Genomic DNA, 20,283 nt, shown 5'->3' with positions numbered 1-20,283 from the left:
TTCTCTGTTTCCATTTTGGATAGGAGTGGCTCTAGTGGAAGAATTTCCTACTGGCTAGATGTGAGAAGGAATGTTGTTTGGAAAGGGTGTGAGTTGGGAGATAGTTTACATCATTTTTTTTTTACTCTTCCAATATTTTCATCTTTTCTTCGTTTGACTCCATTATCTTCATCAAGTTTCGAATGTTGATAACTCTAGAATATAGAGTCATCTTCAACACTTTTTAACATATAAATTATGCAAATTCTTAGTAGTTGATAACACTTTCTGTAGTTTCTATTCATAATTATGTATAATAAGCAATACTATGAAAATGTGTTATTTTAACTAATTATTATGCTAAAAACATGGTTTTTAATCTTTTTGAAGGGGTAATTAGATTCAATGGGAAAAGAAAGCAGAAGTTTGCATGTTAATGCAAATCCCGCAACAATGCACAAAAAGAGTTATAACATAGGACTGAAGGATTGGGTTTGAGAATGTACAGATTTGGATGTCCAATCTAGCTTTCTTGGACTTCAAAATTCATCTCAACCCAACTACAGAGTGGATCAACAAGCTTGGACAACCTTAAAGAGCTCAAATCGATCACTAAAAGAGAAGGAAGCTTAAATCGTCCACCACATGCTCAAAACCGACCAAGGACTTGTTCTTCATCTACCTCAACCACATGCCTTGAATTTAGGAAAAACCAAATCAGCTTTATGGAGATCAAGAGGTCGACACCAACATGGAGAAAATTAAGGAGAAATTGATGCCAAAAATAGCAAGAGATATTAGGGACTCACTAGTATAAATAGGGGCAAAGCATTTGAGAGGAAAATAGCACTAGCAAGAAGCTAAACACTTATCGAAAATTGAGAGCAGCAAGTAAGCAATAGCTTGATAGCATTTAGGTGAGAGTGACACCTAGGAGAGGAGGAGAACTATCGTGAGAAGCAAGCATGAAACAGTTGCGGAGAATCACTGAATTCGGTTGTTATCTCTTCTTATTGTGCACTAGCCATGGATAATCCCCCTCGGTATTCCATCTTCCTTTTCTCTTATTCATTATTTTGTTATTGTGTTGATAAACATGATTGCAACTTATCTTTGTGTTTTTAATTTAATGATTATGATTTAATTCTGTTTTTGCTAGAAAAATTATGAAACTTTGACATGTGATTCTTGATTCTATGTTAAGAATGTTCTGTACAAATATTTATTCATTCGTTTAAGTAGAATTAATATTAACACTTATAAATGCATGGCCAGCATTGGTAAGTGAGAGTTTATTATTTAGTCTGAGAAAAGGTAATAGTTAATAGACAAAAGACTTGAATTGTGCATGTCATGTTGATACCGATAGATGATTGTTGCATGCATAAACTGTATGTAAGGCTCAAGAGGGTGATCTTAAGGTTAGTTTGACATAGATATATGCAAAGTAGCTAAGAAACATAAGGACTCCAAGAGAAGCCTATGATTTAAAAAGTTGGTTTAGTGAATTTTCATATTGTCACGATTTATCGTAACATTTTATAACATAAATGCCAATGATCATTAGTCAAAGGGAAGTAATTGTTCTAGCATATTTATGTCAATATTGTTAAATCATGTGTTAGAGTTTTCTACTGCTATTATCTTTTGTATTGTGTTTAAATTCATTTGTTTGCATACTTAGTATAACTAGTTACATTCTTATCTCACATTAATAATTTATTTTGTAACATACCAAGTTATTAATAATTAATTTTGCAAATAATTTGTATATACGGTCTCTGGGAAACAATAACTCATATATTTATTACTTATTACTTGTCACGACTATGTACACTTGCACATAATTCGACACTCATTTAAAAACTGTATGAGGGAATTGGATTATTTGAACTTCAAAACCTTCCATAGTTTTCAATAAAAATTAAAGGAAAGATAAAAATATATATTAATAATGTTTTACTAAATGTAATTTCTCTTTGCCAATGGAGTTTCCAAAATGCAAAGGGCTCTTTTATTAAGATAAAGAGACATTACAATCTAGCAAAATGAGAAGTTGTGGAGAGATGGCGAAAAGGAAGATCAGAGCAAACTTTGGAGAATAAGCGCGATGGCAATCGATTGTAATGGACATAATAAGAGGTTGAGAAGGATAAGAGTTATAGTGGTTGTTTAGATTATAGAAAACAAGTTTCAAAAAAGATTTTAGAATGCTAAGTTTGATAAATGGTCCAAAAGTCCCCAAATGAAACCTTTAAATGAGAATAAATGAAATCATTTTCTATAACCTGTAGTGTGACGTCCCAGTTTTCAATAGTTTTAGAAAGTTCGGTCTTGGACATAATATATTGAATCAAAATAGTAAACAATTAAAATAAGGTAATTACATGTTAGGAATGGATCGGGAAGATCGAATTATTTAGTGTTATTGAATTGAATCAGATAATAAAAATAGTATAGGGACTAAAATGACTAGTGACTTGAATGAAGGGAAATTGATTTTTTTTTTAAATTGGAAAATGCCATAAAAGGTGATTAAACTAAGATTCAATTAGCAAATAAACCATTTTTATAAGTTATGTTAATGCTTAAATAAACCATTTTTAATCATTTTCCACTATCTAACATTATGATTATTAATAATAGAATAATTTATAATAGTTGTTAGTGGAAGAGATGAAACCATATATTATCACCTCATCTTTCTCTACCACCATTCGCAGGAACAAAAGAAGGAAAAAAGGTTCTTTCATCTCAACTATTTCCGAAAGCTTCCATGGGCATAGGTGAGTTGTCTTTTTAATTTTTGGTAAATTATTACATTTAGATAACTAATATTCAAGACGCAAGTGTTAGATTGATGATTTGTTTAATTTTGAACAAGGAATATATAGTTGAAAACTTAAGGATCGACTTATATCAAAAGTCTAGATTCATGCATGTTAGTACTAATTAGAGTTATGGTTGAAATTGTTCGAAATTTTAGTAAAAAGTGTTTAAATTAAACTTGAATTAAGCTTAGATTGTTTGATAAATTAGGTTAAATTTCAGACCAAATTGTAGAAAATAAAAACTTTGAAGATTGATAATGAATAATGGTTGTAGAAAGTCCATGTATCATATCTATTAAGCCAAATTTAAATTCGATTGGGTGATTTGTGAGATATAGTGTTTTGGATAATAATGTTAGCAATGACCAAATTGAATAAATCACATTCATGTTTATTTATCATATTTTTATATCTGAATTATATATCTAATGGATATCCCGTATCCGAATTTATTATACGTAACTAAATGCAATGTTGGGACATCGAAAAACAAAGAAAAACGTAAAGTTGTTGATGAATAGCTAATTCGGTTTGTGCTCTCATAATTCAAGTTCATTAAATAAATATAATTCAGTTTGTGCTCTCATAATTCAAGTTCGTTAAATAAATAAACATATATGCTTGAATGGTTTTATTTGAAAGGTATATATATTCTAATTATGCGATTATGGTCAAATATGTGATTTTTATTTGTATATGTTTGCTTTATATATTATGTGATGGTTAATAATGGAATTTCCCCTATTAACGTTTTTGGATAGTCACGAGTATAGTTGACATGTCATAAGGTCCATATCGATAGGTGAGAGATTCATCACTATGCGCGTACATATTGTGATAGTTCTCTAATACTTTGGAGATCTAGAACATATAACTAGCTCAAATACCCTGGGGTATGAGCGTATTCTGGTGTGGTTGATGAGATCAGTGCATTTATGCTCGATTATCACTTCAGTGCATATCTGATGTGATGGTGGATTGATCCGAGTATCCGTTCTTATATCTGATTTGATAATAGGGGTTATAATGTAAAAATGGTATGTTGAACATTTATTAAATCAAAATGAGGTATTGATGCTAACATTAGACATGAATTTGATATGTTAAACTAGGTGAAAATACCTTGAAGTTGCTTTTGAAATAATATCGAGAAATTGAATAAAGCATTGATAAGAATAAGATGAAATGATAAATATCTACTGCTATATGCGTATCTTTGATGTTAATGTGAAATGGTTAGTTGGTTAACTTGAGTTATCATGATACTTATGTTTATTTTATTTGGTTATGTTTATAATTGAATTCGAATTATGTTTGCACTACTGAGTAACCATTACTAAGCATAGTAATTTGTTTGTTTCCATGATGCAGGTTTCAAATAAAAGCTATAAGAGTTTCATGGTCAAGCATCCAACTCTCAGATTCAACTTGGAAACTTTTACAATCTTATTTTGTATGTATATATATGTTTTAAAGTCATACGGCATGTACCTAAATAGGTAGGCTTGTTGCGTAAGTAAGTTTTGACACTTTTGATAAGTGACATGTAATGTTATATTGGTTGAGCTTTAACTTTTGATTACTAGTTAGTTATATTTGATTATGCGAGTTTGAATTTATGCAAATTACTTGGTTTAGTAATGATATATTGAAGGCTTTGATTTGATAATGTTTGAACATGTTTAAATAGGTTAATTGGATGAAAATGTTCTATGGTAAGTTTTAGGTGTGTTTAGGTCCATTCGGTTAAGGCAAGTACAAAATTTTGACCATTTGATCATTGAGTCTCAAGACAAAAACACATCTCGAGACCGTTAGAACAAATTTCACTTGAATTTTGCATTCAAGAGCATGAGATCTTGAGACAACTATATAGTCTTGAGACAAGTGGCTTTTATCTTGAGTTTGTCTCAAGATAGAAGTGCAACGAAACAAAATAGATTTCACCCTACTCCAAGTCTTGAGACAAGAACTCCTTGTCTTAATACATTCAAACATCGAAGTAAAAATAGAAAAATAAGGAAAGTAGGTCTTGAGACCTAGTCTCGAAACATAAAAGGTTTTGCATCGGGACACATGTAGTTTCTCCAAACATGTTAACTTCGAAGTTAAAAATTCCAAAATAACTTATGACCTATCTCGACACATGAAGACTCTTATCTCGAGACATAAATTTGAAATTAGACATTTAAATTTAAATTCAAATCTTAACTCTGATATTAATTCATTATGATGCCCTAGTAATTAGTTGAAATAGATTATTTACCAATGTTTGTGTGAGATCATAATGAATGGGTTTATTGTTCTAAAGGAAAAATATAAATTTAAATTTTGCAAATTTATGTCAAGTTAGGCTAAGTTGTTTCGGCAACGGAAGGTGACGCCACACATTTAGATCCGACAGTTGGGTCGAATGTTAGGTGTAACATGTAGGGTACTGTAAGAGAAGTTGTGAAAATAATGGATATAATGGCAGTTTAGTGAAAATTACACTGATGTAACTTATTTTAACAAGGACCCAGCTACTTGCAAACTTAAGTGCAAGTGCACAGTTTGATCAATGAGGAGAGGGAAAAACAAAAACAATTAGTGCTCCAGAGAATGGTTAAGAAGTAGAATTCTTAACAATATCCATATTTAAGCCTCCAAACCATGCTCTCCAAGACATCCCAGCAATAGACAAACCTAGGAATCTTGTCAACCTTCTTAAGCTTAGCTCCACAACCTTCTTAATGGTTCTGCAAGCAACAATATTTCCTGATACTACTATTGATAGAAGCACCTATGCCAAACAAAATGAAAAGAGAAGGGAAGAAAATCCTCAAGCATATATTGAATTTGAAAGAGACTACAAGACCGCTACAATGATTCCCGTTTCACCCACAACAAACCTGCAGAACTTGTTTCTAAACTGTTAAGATAACCAGTGTGACTAAGGCATCAATATATACATACATAAATATATCTTAGCATCCCATGTACTTTACCTATTTAAAATACTCTAATAGAATGAATATAAGTTGCAGCTTTTGAAAATTTACACTTATCTTCATTAATTATCTCTGTATTGCATTGAGACTTGAGTGGTAGAGTTAATTTAGCGGAACAAGGGCAATATGCCCCACTGATGCAGAAATCCCTCACCAGTTGTGACCTCTAGGAGCAATAGCATGAGAACTGCCAACATGGCTGCTCTACCGTTCCAAGTTTCAGCACTTTTTGTCCAACCCCATTCCCAAACAGTCACAGGTGGTGGCAGCTCCCTCCGTTGTGAATCATATGTAGCCAATAGCTCTTCCACACTGCCAAGGGGAACTAATGACTGCACAAAATAAAAGATTATTTGCTCAACCCATAGAATGCTTGTTACAATAAGGTAGCATTATGCAACTGAAACAACAAATTAGGGTTTTTTTTTCCTTCTTTTTAGTACTACGAACATATATACATATATATTCGGTGGTGTTGCATTTGCAGACAATTTTTTTTTATCCTAACTAGTGTACTCTATTGACCCTAAAATCTAACTAATAGATTAATTCTCAGCCTAGAAATTTTTAGAGAAAAGCCTCACTTGAGGACAAAGAGAGCACCTACAGACCCCATATGTTCTGTAAAATACAAATAACTAGCAGCAGGATTTGGTCAATGTATTCTTATGTCCACTTATAGTTTTTGGAAGCTTTTCTTCCTACTTTTCTATTAACCATCACAAGACAACTATCTATACCATGCACAAACATGCAACTACCTGCAAACATGCCCATTCTAAAATGAATGAGCCTTCATCCATACACCTCATAATGATCTAATTGAGTATTCAAATATTATATATCCAAACCATATTTCTATGTTTTAGGTAAGGCACTTCTGTTCAATTAAAATAATTTGTGGAAACTATAAGGTACCTGTCTAGCTTCAAGATTTGAAACTGCCATGGCACCAACATAAGGAAGACTCTCAATTACAGCATCTGCCAAGTCTGAAATGAACATTGGTTCACACCCTAGCGCAGGAACACGACCCCAGTTTTCAATACCAGATTCTAAAGCCAATTCTTTGTACTCAACATCAATCTCTTCAAGAGTTTCAATATGCTCACTGACAAAGCTGTGAATCAAATATGAAAGTTATGGTAGCCAAAAGAAGTTAATGATTGAAAAAAGAATGGAACACTAATCGCTAGAGGAAGTTAAATAGAAGCTATTTGATGCCATTATACTATCACATGATCCTAGTTTCCTGTACCAGAGTCTAAAAGTTAACTTATTATACTCAACATTAATTTCTTCAGGAGTTCCAGTATGCTCACCTAAGAAGTAGGTGAATCAAATATCAAGTTTTGGGGGTGGGGGGGAAATGGAAGCCAGAGAAAGATGTTACGATTGATGAAAAATGCAACAAACAGCTACCAACAAAGACTTAACCAGAAGCTATTTGATTTAATCACCCAGCACACATTATCATTGTGACATTTATATAATTACTGAATTGGTACTGCCAGAAGACTTTTTACTCCTTTTCGCCCTAGGTCAATTATTGTCTCATCAGTGTAGGGCTTCAACCATTCCACTGGCCCAACTCTGCTCTGCAAGAACATTAATAACCATTAACAAAAAGAGCTAGACATGTGGAAAGAGTCAATGGTCAAGATAGTACCCAAACCTGGCCTACTTCACTATATATCCAGTCAGACCCAACATAAATCCGAAGTAAAAAAATGGTACCCATACTCAAACCCTGACTCGAGAAATTAATTTAGATAGTTTTGGCACATAGAAAGGAAGTCTGAAGGGGGAACAAAGGTTTGAATGTAAACCTTACCCCTCTAAAGAGTAGGGCCGTAAATGACTTAGGCATGAATGAACAAACCTTCTTTCGTGTTCATCTATGCATTTCTGAGCCTTAACCCTCTAAGGAGTTACATGGCGTTATTTAAAGAATTTAAAAATTGGGTTCAAGTTCTACTCGTTTAAAATTGGAGCTTGGTTTGTAAAAATCAGAAGAAATTGTTTGTTAGCATTAAACAAATATTAATGAACATAATCAAACATGTTCTTTAACAATTAAAAATATGTTCATGAACAATAAACAAACAAAACTAAACAAAAAGGTCAAATTTTTAGGCAGAAAAAGATGTTCAATATCTTCCTTACAAAAAGCAAGTCTATTAGATGGAAGAAGATATTCAATATCTAACCCAAAACCTCTTGATAACGAACATAGAGAGACAACTTAAATATAAAAGCATCTAAAATAAGTAAACTTTTCTTCATAAGCATGATCTTTAAACAATCTTCCAAGTAGACTTAATAAACAATTGAGGCCAAACGGGTTTATCATTTGAGCTATGAAAAATAAGATGACAAATAGGATAAACTGAATATAGAAGCTGGGACCAAAATCCATGTAAATATTCAACTCAAAATTAATTGTTGTTAGGAAAAGAGGCTTGACCGAAAGAAAATACTGCATCAAACCTCAGCTAAACTGGCGTAAGGTAACACCAATATGTCAGACCCATTTCCCATATTCAAAGCTATAGTAGCAAAAAACTGGATACTTGCTAACAGCATCAATTGCAAACAGAAGAAGAGTTCAAATTCCTAATCTGTAGGACTGGGAAAAATAAACTAGGCAGATGTCATTAATTTGAAGTAGCTAAACCTATGTTAACGGTTGCCTATGTGTTTGAGCACCTGATTTACCTACTGTCCACATCTTTGCACTTGGTTAAAGAAGATCAAATAGTCAAAAATAGATATATAGATATGTTGTAATATGACAGTATAAACACTCTAAGGCAACAAAAATTACAACATTTTCTACATCAATAAATGTTGTATTTAGATTTAATACGTCAATCGCACAATAGTAATTCATTTAATGGTTTTTACCTTCATCATCTAACTTTAATGAAATTTGTTGAAAAACAATAATATAGCCTAGTCAGCAAAACCTTCAGCCTAGCTCAAGCCAAACGATGGGTAATGCTAAAGATTTCGTCTTAATTTTTGTAATGCCTTAGTAAAAGAATACTGACTGATAGCCTGCTGCATGGATAAAATCTTAATATCAGTACAGTAGAAGCTTTACCTACAATTCGTTGGTCATCATCAAACTAAAGTAATAGCGCCACACTGGGAAAATTATTTTTTTGTTAAAGCATTATACAACCAGCATAGAAATATTCTGAAGAGGTACCAGAACCTCCATAAGCATTTAGATTGGAACTTTCCTACAGTTAATACAAGATTTTACTATCCATCCACGTAATTCCAGAATCCAAACTTACAACATATCAAAAGTTTTAACCACAAAACTAAGAAGTGAAATAGATGAGTCTGAAGTAATATTCCAAATATAAGTACCCGATAAGCAAGAGTGTATGCATTAGTGATCTTTCTCTTCTCTAATTCCTCTATTATCAAAGATTAGTCTAGAGTAATATTCCAAATATAAGTACCTGATAAGCAAGAGAGTATGCATTAGTGATCTTTCTCTTCTCTAATTCCTCTATTATCAAATCCACACATTCTTCCATCTCTGCCTTGTAAGGATCACCTGCCTCTTCTACGTATGCAAGTGGCACCCCATGTGCACTAAAAAATATTACCACCTGTAATTCGCAGTCTCAATTAGTATAAACATTGTAGGATGGTAACTTTTAAGTTATAAGACATAAAAAGCTCCAGCAATAACAGCAAAACAAGGAAGTACATTTTTTATTTTTTATTTTTAAATCTAAAATCTGAATCTTGCAAAAAGTTAATAGGCAAGGTCCCCTTCACCACATGACTCCCAAGTGATCAACGAGACATCGAAACTTTGTAGAGAATGATACCAAGATATCATATTGATTTATTATGCAGTTAAAAAGGATTTAAAGTGTAAATAAATAGGATAAAGATAGAAAAGCAAAAGGTTACTTGACACCTCAATAAATACAGTGCCACTTCAAACTAACTGCAATCTAAAGTTTGGTTATGAAATATTCTAAAATCAGGCAAGTTAGAAATTAAAAATTTTAGGAGCCAAAAACCAGGAAAGCAAATGCAACTCCTAGCTTTTTTAATGCATCAATATCATGCATGCAATCTTAATCCAGATACTAGTGAAAAATGTCTCGATAACTAATAAACTGCAGTTCAGACAGAAAGTTAATGAGTAATTCCAGAGAGAGCAAGTTGGATACCCATAATATCCTAAAGAGAGGGTCTTCAGTGTTTACATTTCTTCAGGCCATCATCAAGATGATTAATGCCATCTACTTAATAGGAAAAGACCCAGCCGTCAAAATTTGAGTCATCCTCGGACAAGTCATTTAATTATAAAGAGAAAGGCACATCCTTAACAGTGATGACTACACAGACAAAAATTACCACTCTTCAAGTCCTTGCATATTTCCAAAATTTTTCATTTAACATGTAGAACCATATTCTTAATGGAAACCATTTGAGATCCCACAACTAGAACAGTCTGTCTTGGTTAGAAGATCTTACAAAATTGATCCCACTACGTGCTGATAATAAAAAACCTTCTACAACCAAAAACTATATTTTTAAATTTATAATTATTTACAAGTTAATAAGCTTGACCTCTCCAACAGTTATCAAGAATTCCTTGTATATGCAAGCAAGCTATTCAATAAACATTTCAAATAGGCGTACTTAAAATTATGGGGATTTCAGCCACATTCAAGGTTTAAATAAAATATTCCCTAAGAATTATGTTATGACAGATTACAGCTAGAATTTAACAAAAGATATTAAAGTGTTTAAAAAAATTGTTTGTATTTATACTATAATAACTGTTTTTTAATAAACATTAAAAGGAAATTTCAAAGGCCTGATCGGTTCATTTAGGGTGAATACAGGCAAAAATATATTCCCCTTTGTTAACTAGAATTGTTCTCTTCAAATAAACAGAAACAAGTAACTTTAACCACACCATCCAAAGACTTAGACTGAGCACCTAGGCTGCAATACCTGCCTAACTTTATTGCATGGAAGTTTTATTTCAAGCAAGAAAATCAAACTTGCCAAAACTTAATTTATGTGCTTCTAGCAATCAATTAATAACTAATATCTTTGCAACTTGACTGTATCATAAAGCAAAACTATTGAATCAAACTGCAGGAGCAAAAACTTCAATCATTTGTTAAATTTTCTTCAATAGATAATTTTGTCAAAATAAAATATATTCTTAGACTGGTTGAACATCACATGAAGATAATAGCTGAACATCTCTCCCAAAACATAGGTTTTGAACTGTTCTCAACTGTCAAAGAGCTGAACCAGCACTGTTATTCCATCAACCCATAATTTGATTCAGTTCTGGCAATCTCCAAGAAGAAATCGGATAGGAATCAATGCATACAGATACCCAAGAAATACAACAAAGAACCCATTTAGCATGTCGGTGATGGGGCAAAAGAATGATACGACCTCTGTGAACAAAAGCGGATTTAATTACCCAGGGACTTAACTCCTCATATTGCATGAGAAATAAATGCAACATTTATGTTGTCATTTTTGTACATATAAACCCAACCATTCTTTCTTTCCCACAATAAGATATTTACAAACCAATAAACAACTGGTCAATTCCCATAAGTCTAATAATACAACGATTAAAGGATGCCAAAGGTCAAACCATTTTATAAACATAAGATATAAGCTGGTTCGGTTCATCTGATTACTCAGAATAGTATTTCTCAACTTTGAAAGGCTAGTTTTCTGAACTTCAGAAGGAAGTTAACCTACTTCATTCATGAAGAGCATCAAGTATCTTGAAGATTTATAATATAGTGAAACAAAACACGACAAGAGAATTAGAAAGTTAGGGGCAAGCATTGCATCAGTTTAATACAAAATTCAGATGTAACACCTTTTTCATGATGTGTAAATCAAACAATAGAACACAACTACATTTCAGCCATGAACAGCCATAAAATAACAATTTGAGAAAATTCAGTCAAAAAGAATACAAGAAAGGTCTTAAACTCATACACTTTCAGGATGGTCAAACTTCTGCAGCTCCTTTTCAATTAAATTAGCCATAGCTTTTATATATCCCTCACGTTGATACCAGGAAGGTATGACTGTATGCTGCATGTTCACTAGATATTCATCATCACTGATGAACCATTTGATTACATTGTCAGAGAAAGAAAGTTATTTTAAGAATAACCTTAAAGATTGAATCACTGAATGCATGGTAAGTGTTCTTATTCCTCACCGAAATATACTTTCCAAGAGTCGAAGGCTTGAACCGCTAGTTGATATTGAAAATTGTGGATAAAGTGGAAGTACGACAAGCTTTGTTATTCCATCTTTCTTTATCTACAATTTTGTTACGAGGAATGTAAAACAACAGTATATCATCAGAATCCACATTTACATCAGAGAAGGCAGAGAGAAAATAAATATTAGTTTTTATAGTAGATTGATACATCCATAGGCAACCCTGATAGACAACAGAATTACCAAAAGAAATAAGCAGATTATTACAAGAAATTACTCAATGAAAACTAAGGTCTAACAGAAGCGATGTTATCTATGAAAACTTAGACTCGTTTCTAAGACCAGAAGAAAACAAGCAGCAACCCAAATGAAGTCAGTTGATTCCAATCATACAAAGTAGTCATCCAGTTGAAAGCCATAAATTCAGAAAGCAAGTAATAAAGACTAAAATGTGCAAATTTAGATGATAACTTACAATTGAAAACATTACAACACTTAAATGATACTTTGTATTTTCACTTATTTCTGTATAATGAAAAGTATTAAAGCAATTCCATATCCAATCAAGTTTGAATGTGGTTTATTTTCAGAACGTTCTAAACTGAAATTCTACCAATTAAAACTTTCATATGTCATAGAGATGTTCGTGTATAATAACCATAAAGCTTGTTAAGAAAAATAAACTAAAAGTGGATTAGTAAAATAAGAAAAAAGCCACCACAATAGGTACCAGTCATCCAAAAAAAAGACTAAACCTAACAAAGTACCTGCTCAATAGCTTCTTCAGTGAATGGATGCCAGTACCGCATGCCAACGTAAACTTTTGCAGGAACATTCTTTGCCCAAAGTGACTTTCTCAGCTCTTCAGCCTAAAATGGGTGGTGATATCCCAATATAATTACAAAAACTTACAAAAGAAACATGAACACATCATGATTGCTATATATTTCAGCTTTAATAACCTATGAGCCATTTGGAGTTTTAATTAAACCGGTGGCAGAAGTTTAAATGCCATCCATTAATTGTCAATTTCTACAGTTTGGACTCATCAATTTTTACAATTGCAAATATAAAAAGATTTATATTAAAAAATTAATTGTCACAATGAACAGCTGCAAAAACCGAATCTAAAAGCATTACCCGCAAGGCTGTAACTGGCATTACCAGTTTCAACATTTGATTAATTTCATCTTCATGTTCCTAACAAATTGCCTAGACTTGCAAGAGCAAGTGTAAATGTCCAATAACAAGAGGGGGAAGGGGTAAAAGTAAAATCAGATAACAGCATAAACGAAATATAAAAAAGTGAATGGTTATGGCACATATGTGTGCATGGCCACACACTGACTAAGATCCAATGGTGCATGAAAATTACTTCAAAATAGCTTGGGCATGATTTTAATATTTCTCTTACACAATGCCATTAAAAGGAACATCAGATAGCAGCATTAAAGAATCACAAAAAATGAATGCTTGTAGCACATGCTTGTGAATGGCTACACTCAGATGCATGAAAATTCAAAAATTTAATTTTCTCTTCCACATTACTTAATCAGCATAGTAGGTAACTGAAAATGGTAGGCCTAATATCGCATAAATGTGCCCACCAGAAACTCTAATGATAACAAAACCAATCATGCCTGAGCATCAGTTATTCCTCGTAGAGGAGAACCACCGCCAATTGAAGCATAGCCTTCCTTGCTCTTAGGTGCTCTAAGAACAGATATAAACTGTGCCAAAGGCTTTTGCAAAAATTGAAACAACCTTGGTAACCGTATAATATCCTGTCAATTACACGATAAAACAGAATAGATTAAAAAAGTTATCTGACTAACTTGAAGCAGGGAGAAAATATTATCAGATTAATTGTTTTGGGGTTTTATATTCCTTTATTAATGCAAACACATACTACTAGACAATGAGATAGGTAAGAGCTGGAAGTCATTAACCACAATGGATGCACAGTTTCGATTGGCAAAAACCAGTATTATACTGCTTATTTTGAAGAGTTACATCCTGAAATCAATGCCTTCGATGTCCAATACACAACCAAGATTAGTGAAATGAGGGAGTTAATAGCATCGGCTAAAGAACAGATTCAGAATGAGTGCAAGTTTGGCTAAGTGTTATAATTAGATACTATATGGGTCTTAGGGCTTTATTTTCATGCAAAATGAGCTCATTCGATAGCTGTATTAGATTCTTTTCTACTTATTATCAATAAGAAGTTAGTGCTCTTCAAGTTCTTTCAAGAAGTGAGGTTGTGCTTGATTCACCAAACCATAGCTCTAATGACAAAATAACTTATATTGGTTGGATCATGATGATCTTAGTAGCACAGCTAACAACGTAAGTGCACCTTAAACAAAAGATTATTCCACATCAAAAACCAAGGAAGTTGTGTTGACATATTCAAAAAGGGTCATACATAAAGCAAAAAAAAAAAAAAAAAGGTTACCAACCGGGTCGGCAAAAAGGTTAAACAAGAAGGGCTGCACATCTTCAAGATTCTCGGGACCTCCAAGGTTCAATAACAGCACTCCAATCTTTTCCTCGGCAACAAGAGGCTCATTGGAGACACCTGGAGCGTTTGAAGTCACCAAAGCATCCGCACCGACGCCCACGGACAACAAATTCTGTTCGTTCCGTTGTGTAGAAACTGACAATTGTGTCTTAGACAATCCGGAGGAACAGCTTGAAAGTAGAGAAATTCTAGACACCCTCTGAGAGATAGACAGCCTATGAAATGAAAAATTGATTAGGGTAAAGCTAGAAAAACAAAAAAAACCCAATAAAGGGATAGAAGGGGGAACCTGCAATGGCGAGAGGTAGAGGTGAGACATGGAGGACGAGGAAACGTGGAGGAAGATGATGCTGAATACCAAGTTGAGCTCTGAATTCTACTACTTCTCATTGCTTCGATCTTTAAGAAAAAAGATAGGATAATCTAATACTAGAGATAATTATGCTATCGTCACCATCTCCATGTTTACTGGAAAATAAAGAAACGGAAACCAAAACAGAGGAAGAGAGAGTGGGATGAAAGGTGTGGATAGGAGAGAGCAACACACGAGAACTCAATTAAACCACCACTGTTCAAATCTTCTTTATCTTTTATCTTCTTTTTTTTTTTAATTCGCCGCCACTTTTATCCGGTGTTTTTAACCATATCACCCTTAAAAAACATAAAATATCTACTTTCTAATCTTGTTTATCAATACTAGATTATTATCCGATGAACTTTTATAACAAATATATTCATAAATAATTGATATAAATAATTAATTAAGTTTTAATTAGATGATAAAGTATAAATTAAAAAAATTAAAGAGATATGGGTTTTATTGTATGGATATTATAATTTATTTTATAAAATGAAAGTATTTTTATTTTTTAATTAAATTTATGCTTAATTAACTCGTCACTTAACTTAAGACCTACCAATTCAATTAAGAAATTATAATAAATAAATGAATATTTAATCGATAACTTTAAAAAAAAATCAACTTCATCCTTAAAGTTTTTCCAAATTAATTGCTAAACATGAATTTCCACATAATCTATTTTTTATAATATATCTATATAACAGATTAAATATATATTTAAAAATATAGCTAAATTCAAAAAAAAAATTATTATAAAAACTAACAGGCAACCTATAAAAAGCTATACATATTTTTAAAAAAATCAAATTTAAATGAAAATACACCTAAATTTTTCTTCATTGAACCCACGTATAAATCGGTTCAACCATAATTCCCATCCAAAAGTTTTCAAAAACCAATGGCATATTTTAGGGTCGATCTTTATTATCTACCATTCAACTTTGTGTACTAATACTAAAATGGATTTAAATTATATGAAATTTTCTATTTCCTATATATATTTGTTTATATAAGGTACAATAACGATAATAACAAGTAGGAGATTGTGGTGGTGTTAAGAAGATTGTTTCACTTTAATAAACGTAAAACAAGAAAAGATAAGATGACAAGAAGAAGGTTGGGGCAACAACATTGCAAAGGGTAAGTGCTTAAAGATTGCTTGAGAAGCTAAAAGATTCTTTTCTAATGATTTGAGAGGGTATTTACAGGAAAGGTCCTCTTGTTTGCTAGTGTGACGTAGCAGGTTGTTATAGAGGAAGTTGCTACCATGAAGTATGTGAAAGGCATGCATAATGGGTCCATTCTATTATTCATTTAGGCAGTACGATGTTACTATGCATAAGTGAGTCTCATTGGTTGTTGAAGAGTGTGTCACTTAGGGACTGCTCACATTGAAAAACAAGTTGCTAAGCCATGGTGAACAAGTATCTAAAAAAGGAAGGAAAGCGCATCTCATATTAGCATATGGTTTGTAGTAGACCAGAAGGTGGATCGGTTGAAGTCAATCTAGACAAATGCTGGGGCGGAGTCACTTTATGTTATCCATGTGAAGTTTTCCAATATACCACGTGCCTAGCCCAAGTGGTAGGTATAACGATTGTCCCTCCTTCAGTCAAAAGGTAGGTTATAAAGTGGTCTGTCTTGAGACATTTTTACTAGGAAGTTGTATAAGAGGTGGGATAACCAAGAGGTGCATCATCAAATAATGGAACAAACATAGATAGCATATTGTTTAAAGCAGAAGGGTTGTAACACCCCTTACCCGTATCCAAGGCCGGAACAGGGTACGAGGCATTACCAGACTTAACCATACACATAGACGAAAACCAGGCCATAAAATTTCATTTAATTCAAAACTTTTCAAACACATGCATAGACTCATATTTAAAGACATATAACGTGGCATAAATGAACACTTATACATCCATAAGCATGCAATAACATGTCATTCACTTTAAACATATTTGCTTACCATCTTGTATATAATATACATTCTTACATTAACTAGAACTAGACATGCTAAATCTTATTCTCATTTTATACCATCATAATGTAGTTACCAATTTGTCCATTAAACATCCATATTCAAGGCAACATTACTCATTTCCATTTAATTCGTGATCCACTGGCCTGCATTTAACTTACCTGATGTATTACCAATCATGCATAACAAACAAAGCCAACTATATCATCACATCAAAACATAGGACATGGCATGATTAATTAAACTTACATACTAATGGATAAGGACCACGTCTCATGATCATATACGATAACTCAATGCAGACCGATACGTATGGTCAAAGTCATAATAATAATACATATCACAAACCAACTTCCTATACATGCCACTCACTTGATATTTCTAATATTTGAATTAATTCTCCCAAAAATGATAGCTTAATGTGTGATTTTGCCTCTGACGATCTCCAACCTCGAGCCAACCTGCCAAAACTGAAGAAGTAGAGAGGAGGGGTAAGCTTTACGCTTAGTAAGTCCATATGAAGTTAATAAGCAATTACCCACATATTTTTTTTAAGGTAAAACATCATAATTGAACAATTTACTCTTGTTCAAGTTAAGCTATTTTATCGAGTTATAGTTACTAATTCATTTATATCTGGAGCTACGAGACTCCAAATTAAGTTTCATTAATTTTACTTGAAACTAGACTCATATACCTTTCTCACATAAAATTTCCAGAATTTTTGGTTTAGCCAATTAGTATAGTTTATTCATTAAAGTTTCCCTGGTTTTGCTGTCCAACAGTTCTGACCTCTCTTCACTAAAAATTATTTTCCTCATAGTACAGAATTCGGATAATGCTCTCATCTATCTTTCTAGAGAATAGACTCATTAAGGAATTTAATAATATAGATTACAACCCATAATTATTTTTATACAATTTTTAATGATTTTCTCAAATCGAAACAGGGGATCACGAAGTCATTCAGACTCTGTCTCACAACAATTTAAATATCTCATAATATAAGTTTCGATTGCATATACCGTTTCTATGTAAAACTAGACTCATTGGGCTTTAACCTCATATTTTATTAAGCCCCTAATTAAATTTCCAAAATTTATGGCGAATTTCCAAAGTTACACCACTATAGTAACCCAAAACTGCCAAGGCTAAATTTACTCATTCATTAATATTATTCACCAAATCCATACAATATCATTTCATTCATAATGGTGAGAACACATAATTATGCTTCATAAGCATAAATCCATAATCTCAATGTCATCAAGTATCAAGGACTTATTCCAAATCATGTCATTTTCATAATATTCACCAAATACTATATACATCATAGATCATCACATGTCAAGGCATCACACATAAGTTTAGTGTACATACCTGTACAACTTGTAACATAACTCAAAGACATACTCACCAATGGCTTATCTCATTGGGATCATCAACGAATACTTCGCCAAATTACCCATTGAACACTCAGAATATAATCGGATACATGGAATGCATGCACATAAGTGCCATGCCCACAGTTAGACAAACTCAATAGCCTGCGGAATATATGTGTAGCCAAGCTACCATGTAACCCACCCATAAGTGAACTCGGACTCAACTCAACGAGCTCGGGTGTGCGCATCCATAAGTGAACTCGGACTCAACTCAACGAGTTCGGATGCCCAGTTACATCTCACGAACTTGGACTCAACTCAATGAGTTCGGAACTCAAATATCCTAGTGACATGTCACTTGTATCCTAATCTATTCCTAAGGTTCAAACAGGATTTTCCTCGATCACACATCTTTGTCGTCTTCCACAGAATGTTGGAACCGATACTTGGTAGCATTTCATATTTTTCAAATAGCTCACATCAAAGCATAATATTTCATTATAATAATCATCATATCATATAAATATCATTAAATTACTTAAAACAACAATTATGTTACCACATTTACACATGAACTTACATATCATTTAATATCAAGGCAATAACATTAAATTACACATTGCATTATTAAAAATCATATGAACTTACATTGTATGCAAAAATGGCCATTTTTACCATTTTTTCCACAACCTGATATTTTCTGATTTTAGCCCGAATTTTGATTTTTCCTTACTTTATCATTTCAAATATAGCCTAATTAGGACTCACATTATTCAAATTAACCCAAAATCATATTTTTGAAAAATTACAATTTTGCCCCTAAACTTCGTCAAAATTACATTTTTCCCCTAGGCTTGTAAATTAAACTTCATCCTATTTCCTTATGTTTTATGACATGCTGATCATTTTTCCCTTCTATAGTAACATCAAATTTGCACTCTAACATGTACTTATGAACATTAGGTATTTTTACCGATTATGTCGTTTTACTCGATTTCACATAAAATTGCTTAGTAAACGTTGTTTAACATAATTTCAAGCTTCATATTCTACTATAAAACATCAAAATAAACACATTTCACCTATGGATATTTTTCCAAATATAAACCTTAGGTTAAATTATTGCTAGAATAAGCTTAACCAAGTTAGCGGGATTTTAAAAATGTAAAGAACTTTAAAAACAGGGCTAGGGAGCACTTACAATCGAGCTTGGGAGTTTGAACAAACCTTAACCATGGCTGCTGCTAGTAGAAACAATTGAATCAATAAGATGATAGCTAATTTCTATTTTTGTCCAGCAATTAACCAATGGTCTAATTTCCATTTAACGATCCTCAATTTAAAATTTCATAACAATTGGACACCTCTAGTATGTAACTTAACTTTTGCACTTTTTACGATTTAGTCCTTTTGACTAAATTAAGTGCCTAAACGTCAAAATTTTCAAACGAAATTTTCACGGAATTATTCCGTGAAATCATAGACCATAAAAATATAATAAAAAATAAAATTTTCAACGTCGGATTTGTGGTCCTAAAACCACTGTTCCAACTAGGCCCAAAATCAGGGTGTTACAAGGGTCATCATAAAACTTCTTGAATACGACTATGCCTAAGGAGCTAAGACAATGATGATATAACACCCTATACCTAACCCCATCTAATCATAGCATGCATATTTGGGCTATTCCTTAACTTTCTATGTCTAGAGGATCAACAAAACAGAGGCTCTAGTACCACTAAATTGTAACACCCTATACTTGACCCGATTATCAGGTCTAGGTACCGAACGTTACAATCAACTTGAATAACTTAACAAAATTTTTAAGCTAATTTATTACGTACTTAGACAATACCAAATTTCAAAAATTTAACTTATTTGAGACTTTATTAAACCTAACAGTTATTTACAATTTTAGGTTTTCTTACCTAAATAATACAAAAAATAAAATTAATAACTGAAATGGCATACTTA

At 32.5% G+C, this 20,283-nt stretch overlaps 1 protein-coding gene and 1 long non-coding RNA gene across 2 annotated transcripts; one reads left to right on the top strand and one right to left on the bottom strand.

Annotated features, from left to right (window-relative positions):
• Window positions 1-814: 814 nt before the first annotated feature.
• On the top strand, window positions 815-4,476 carry LOC107904830 (uncharacterized). Its single transcript, XR_001686354.2, has 3 exons — window positions 815-1,022; window positions 2,703-2,765; window positions 4,182-4,476. It is a non-coding gene; the product is annotated as an uncharacterized lncRNA (long non-coding RNA).
• Window positions 4,477-5,619: 1,143 nt separating this feature from the next.
• Window positions 5,620-15,183, bottom strand: LOC107890717 (ferrochelatase-2, chloroplastic). Its single transcript, XM_016815250.2, has 10 exons — window positions 14,869-15,183; window positions 14,518-14,794; window positions 13,696-13,839; window positions 12,823-12,924; window positions 12,051-12,154; window positions 11,822-11,948; window positions 9,277-9,429; window positions 7,298-7,398; window positions 6,719-6,920; window positions 5,620-6,132 (listed from the first exon to the last, which is right to left on the bottom strand). The coding sequence occupies exons 1-10, from the start codon at window positions 14,967-14,969 to the stop codon at window positions 5,908-5,910; spliced, it is 1,536 nt and encodes a 511-aa protein (XP_016670739.2). The 5' UTR covers window positions 14,970-15,183; the 3' UTR covers window positions 5,620-5,907.
• Window positions 15,184-20,283: the final 5,100 nt, after the last annotated feature.

Source organism: Gossypium hirsutum, chromosome A11, assembly GCF_007990345.1.
Source record: "Gossypium hirsutum isolate 1008001.06 chromosome A11, Gossypium_hirsutum_v2.1, whole genome shotgun sequence".
Lineage (NCBI taxonomy): Eukaryota > Viridiplantae > Streptophyta > Magnoliopsida > Malvales > Malvaceae > Gossypium > Gossypium hirsutum.
Note: the sequence above shows the minus strand (reverse complement) of the source record. Positions and strands in the feature narration are given on the sequence as shown.

Coding starts and splice junctions, on each gene's coding strand:
- LOC107890717 (XM_016815250.2), bottom strand. CDS start 14,969: ATGAGAAGTAGTAGAATTCAGAGCTCAACTTGGTATTCAGCATCATCT. Junction 12,155..12,822: donor CTGAAGAAGCTATTGAGCAG/GTACTTTGTTAG, acceptor ACAAAATTGTAG/ATAAAGAAAGATGGAATAAC. Junction 11,949..12,050: donor CTCTTGGAAAGTATATTTCG/GTGAGGAATAAG, acceptor ATGGTTCATCAG/TGATGATGAATATCTAGTGA.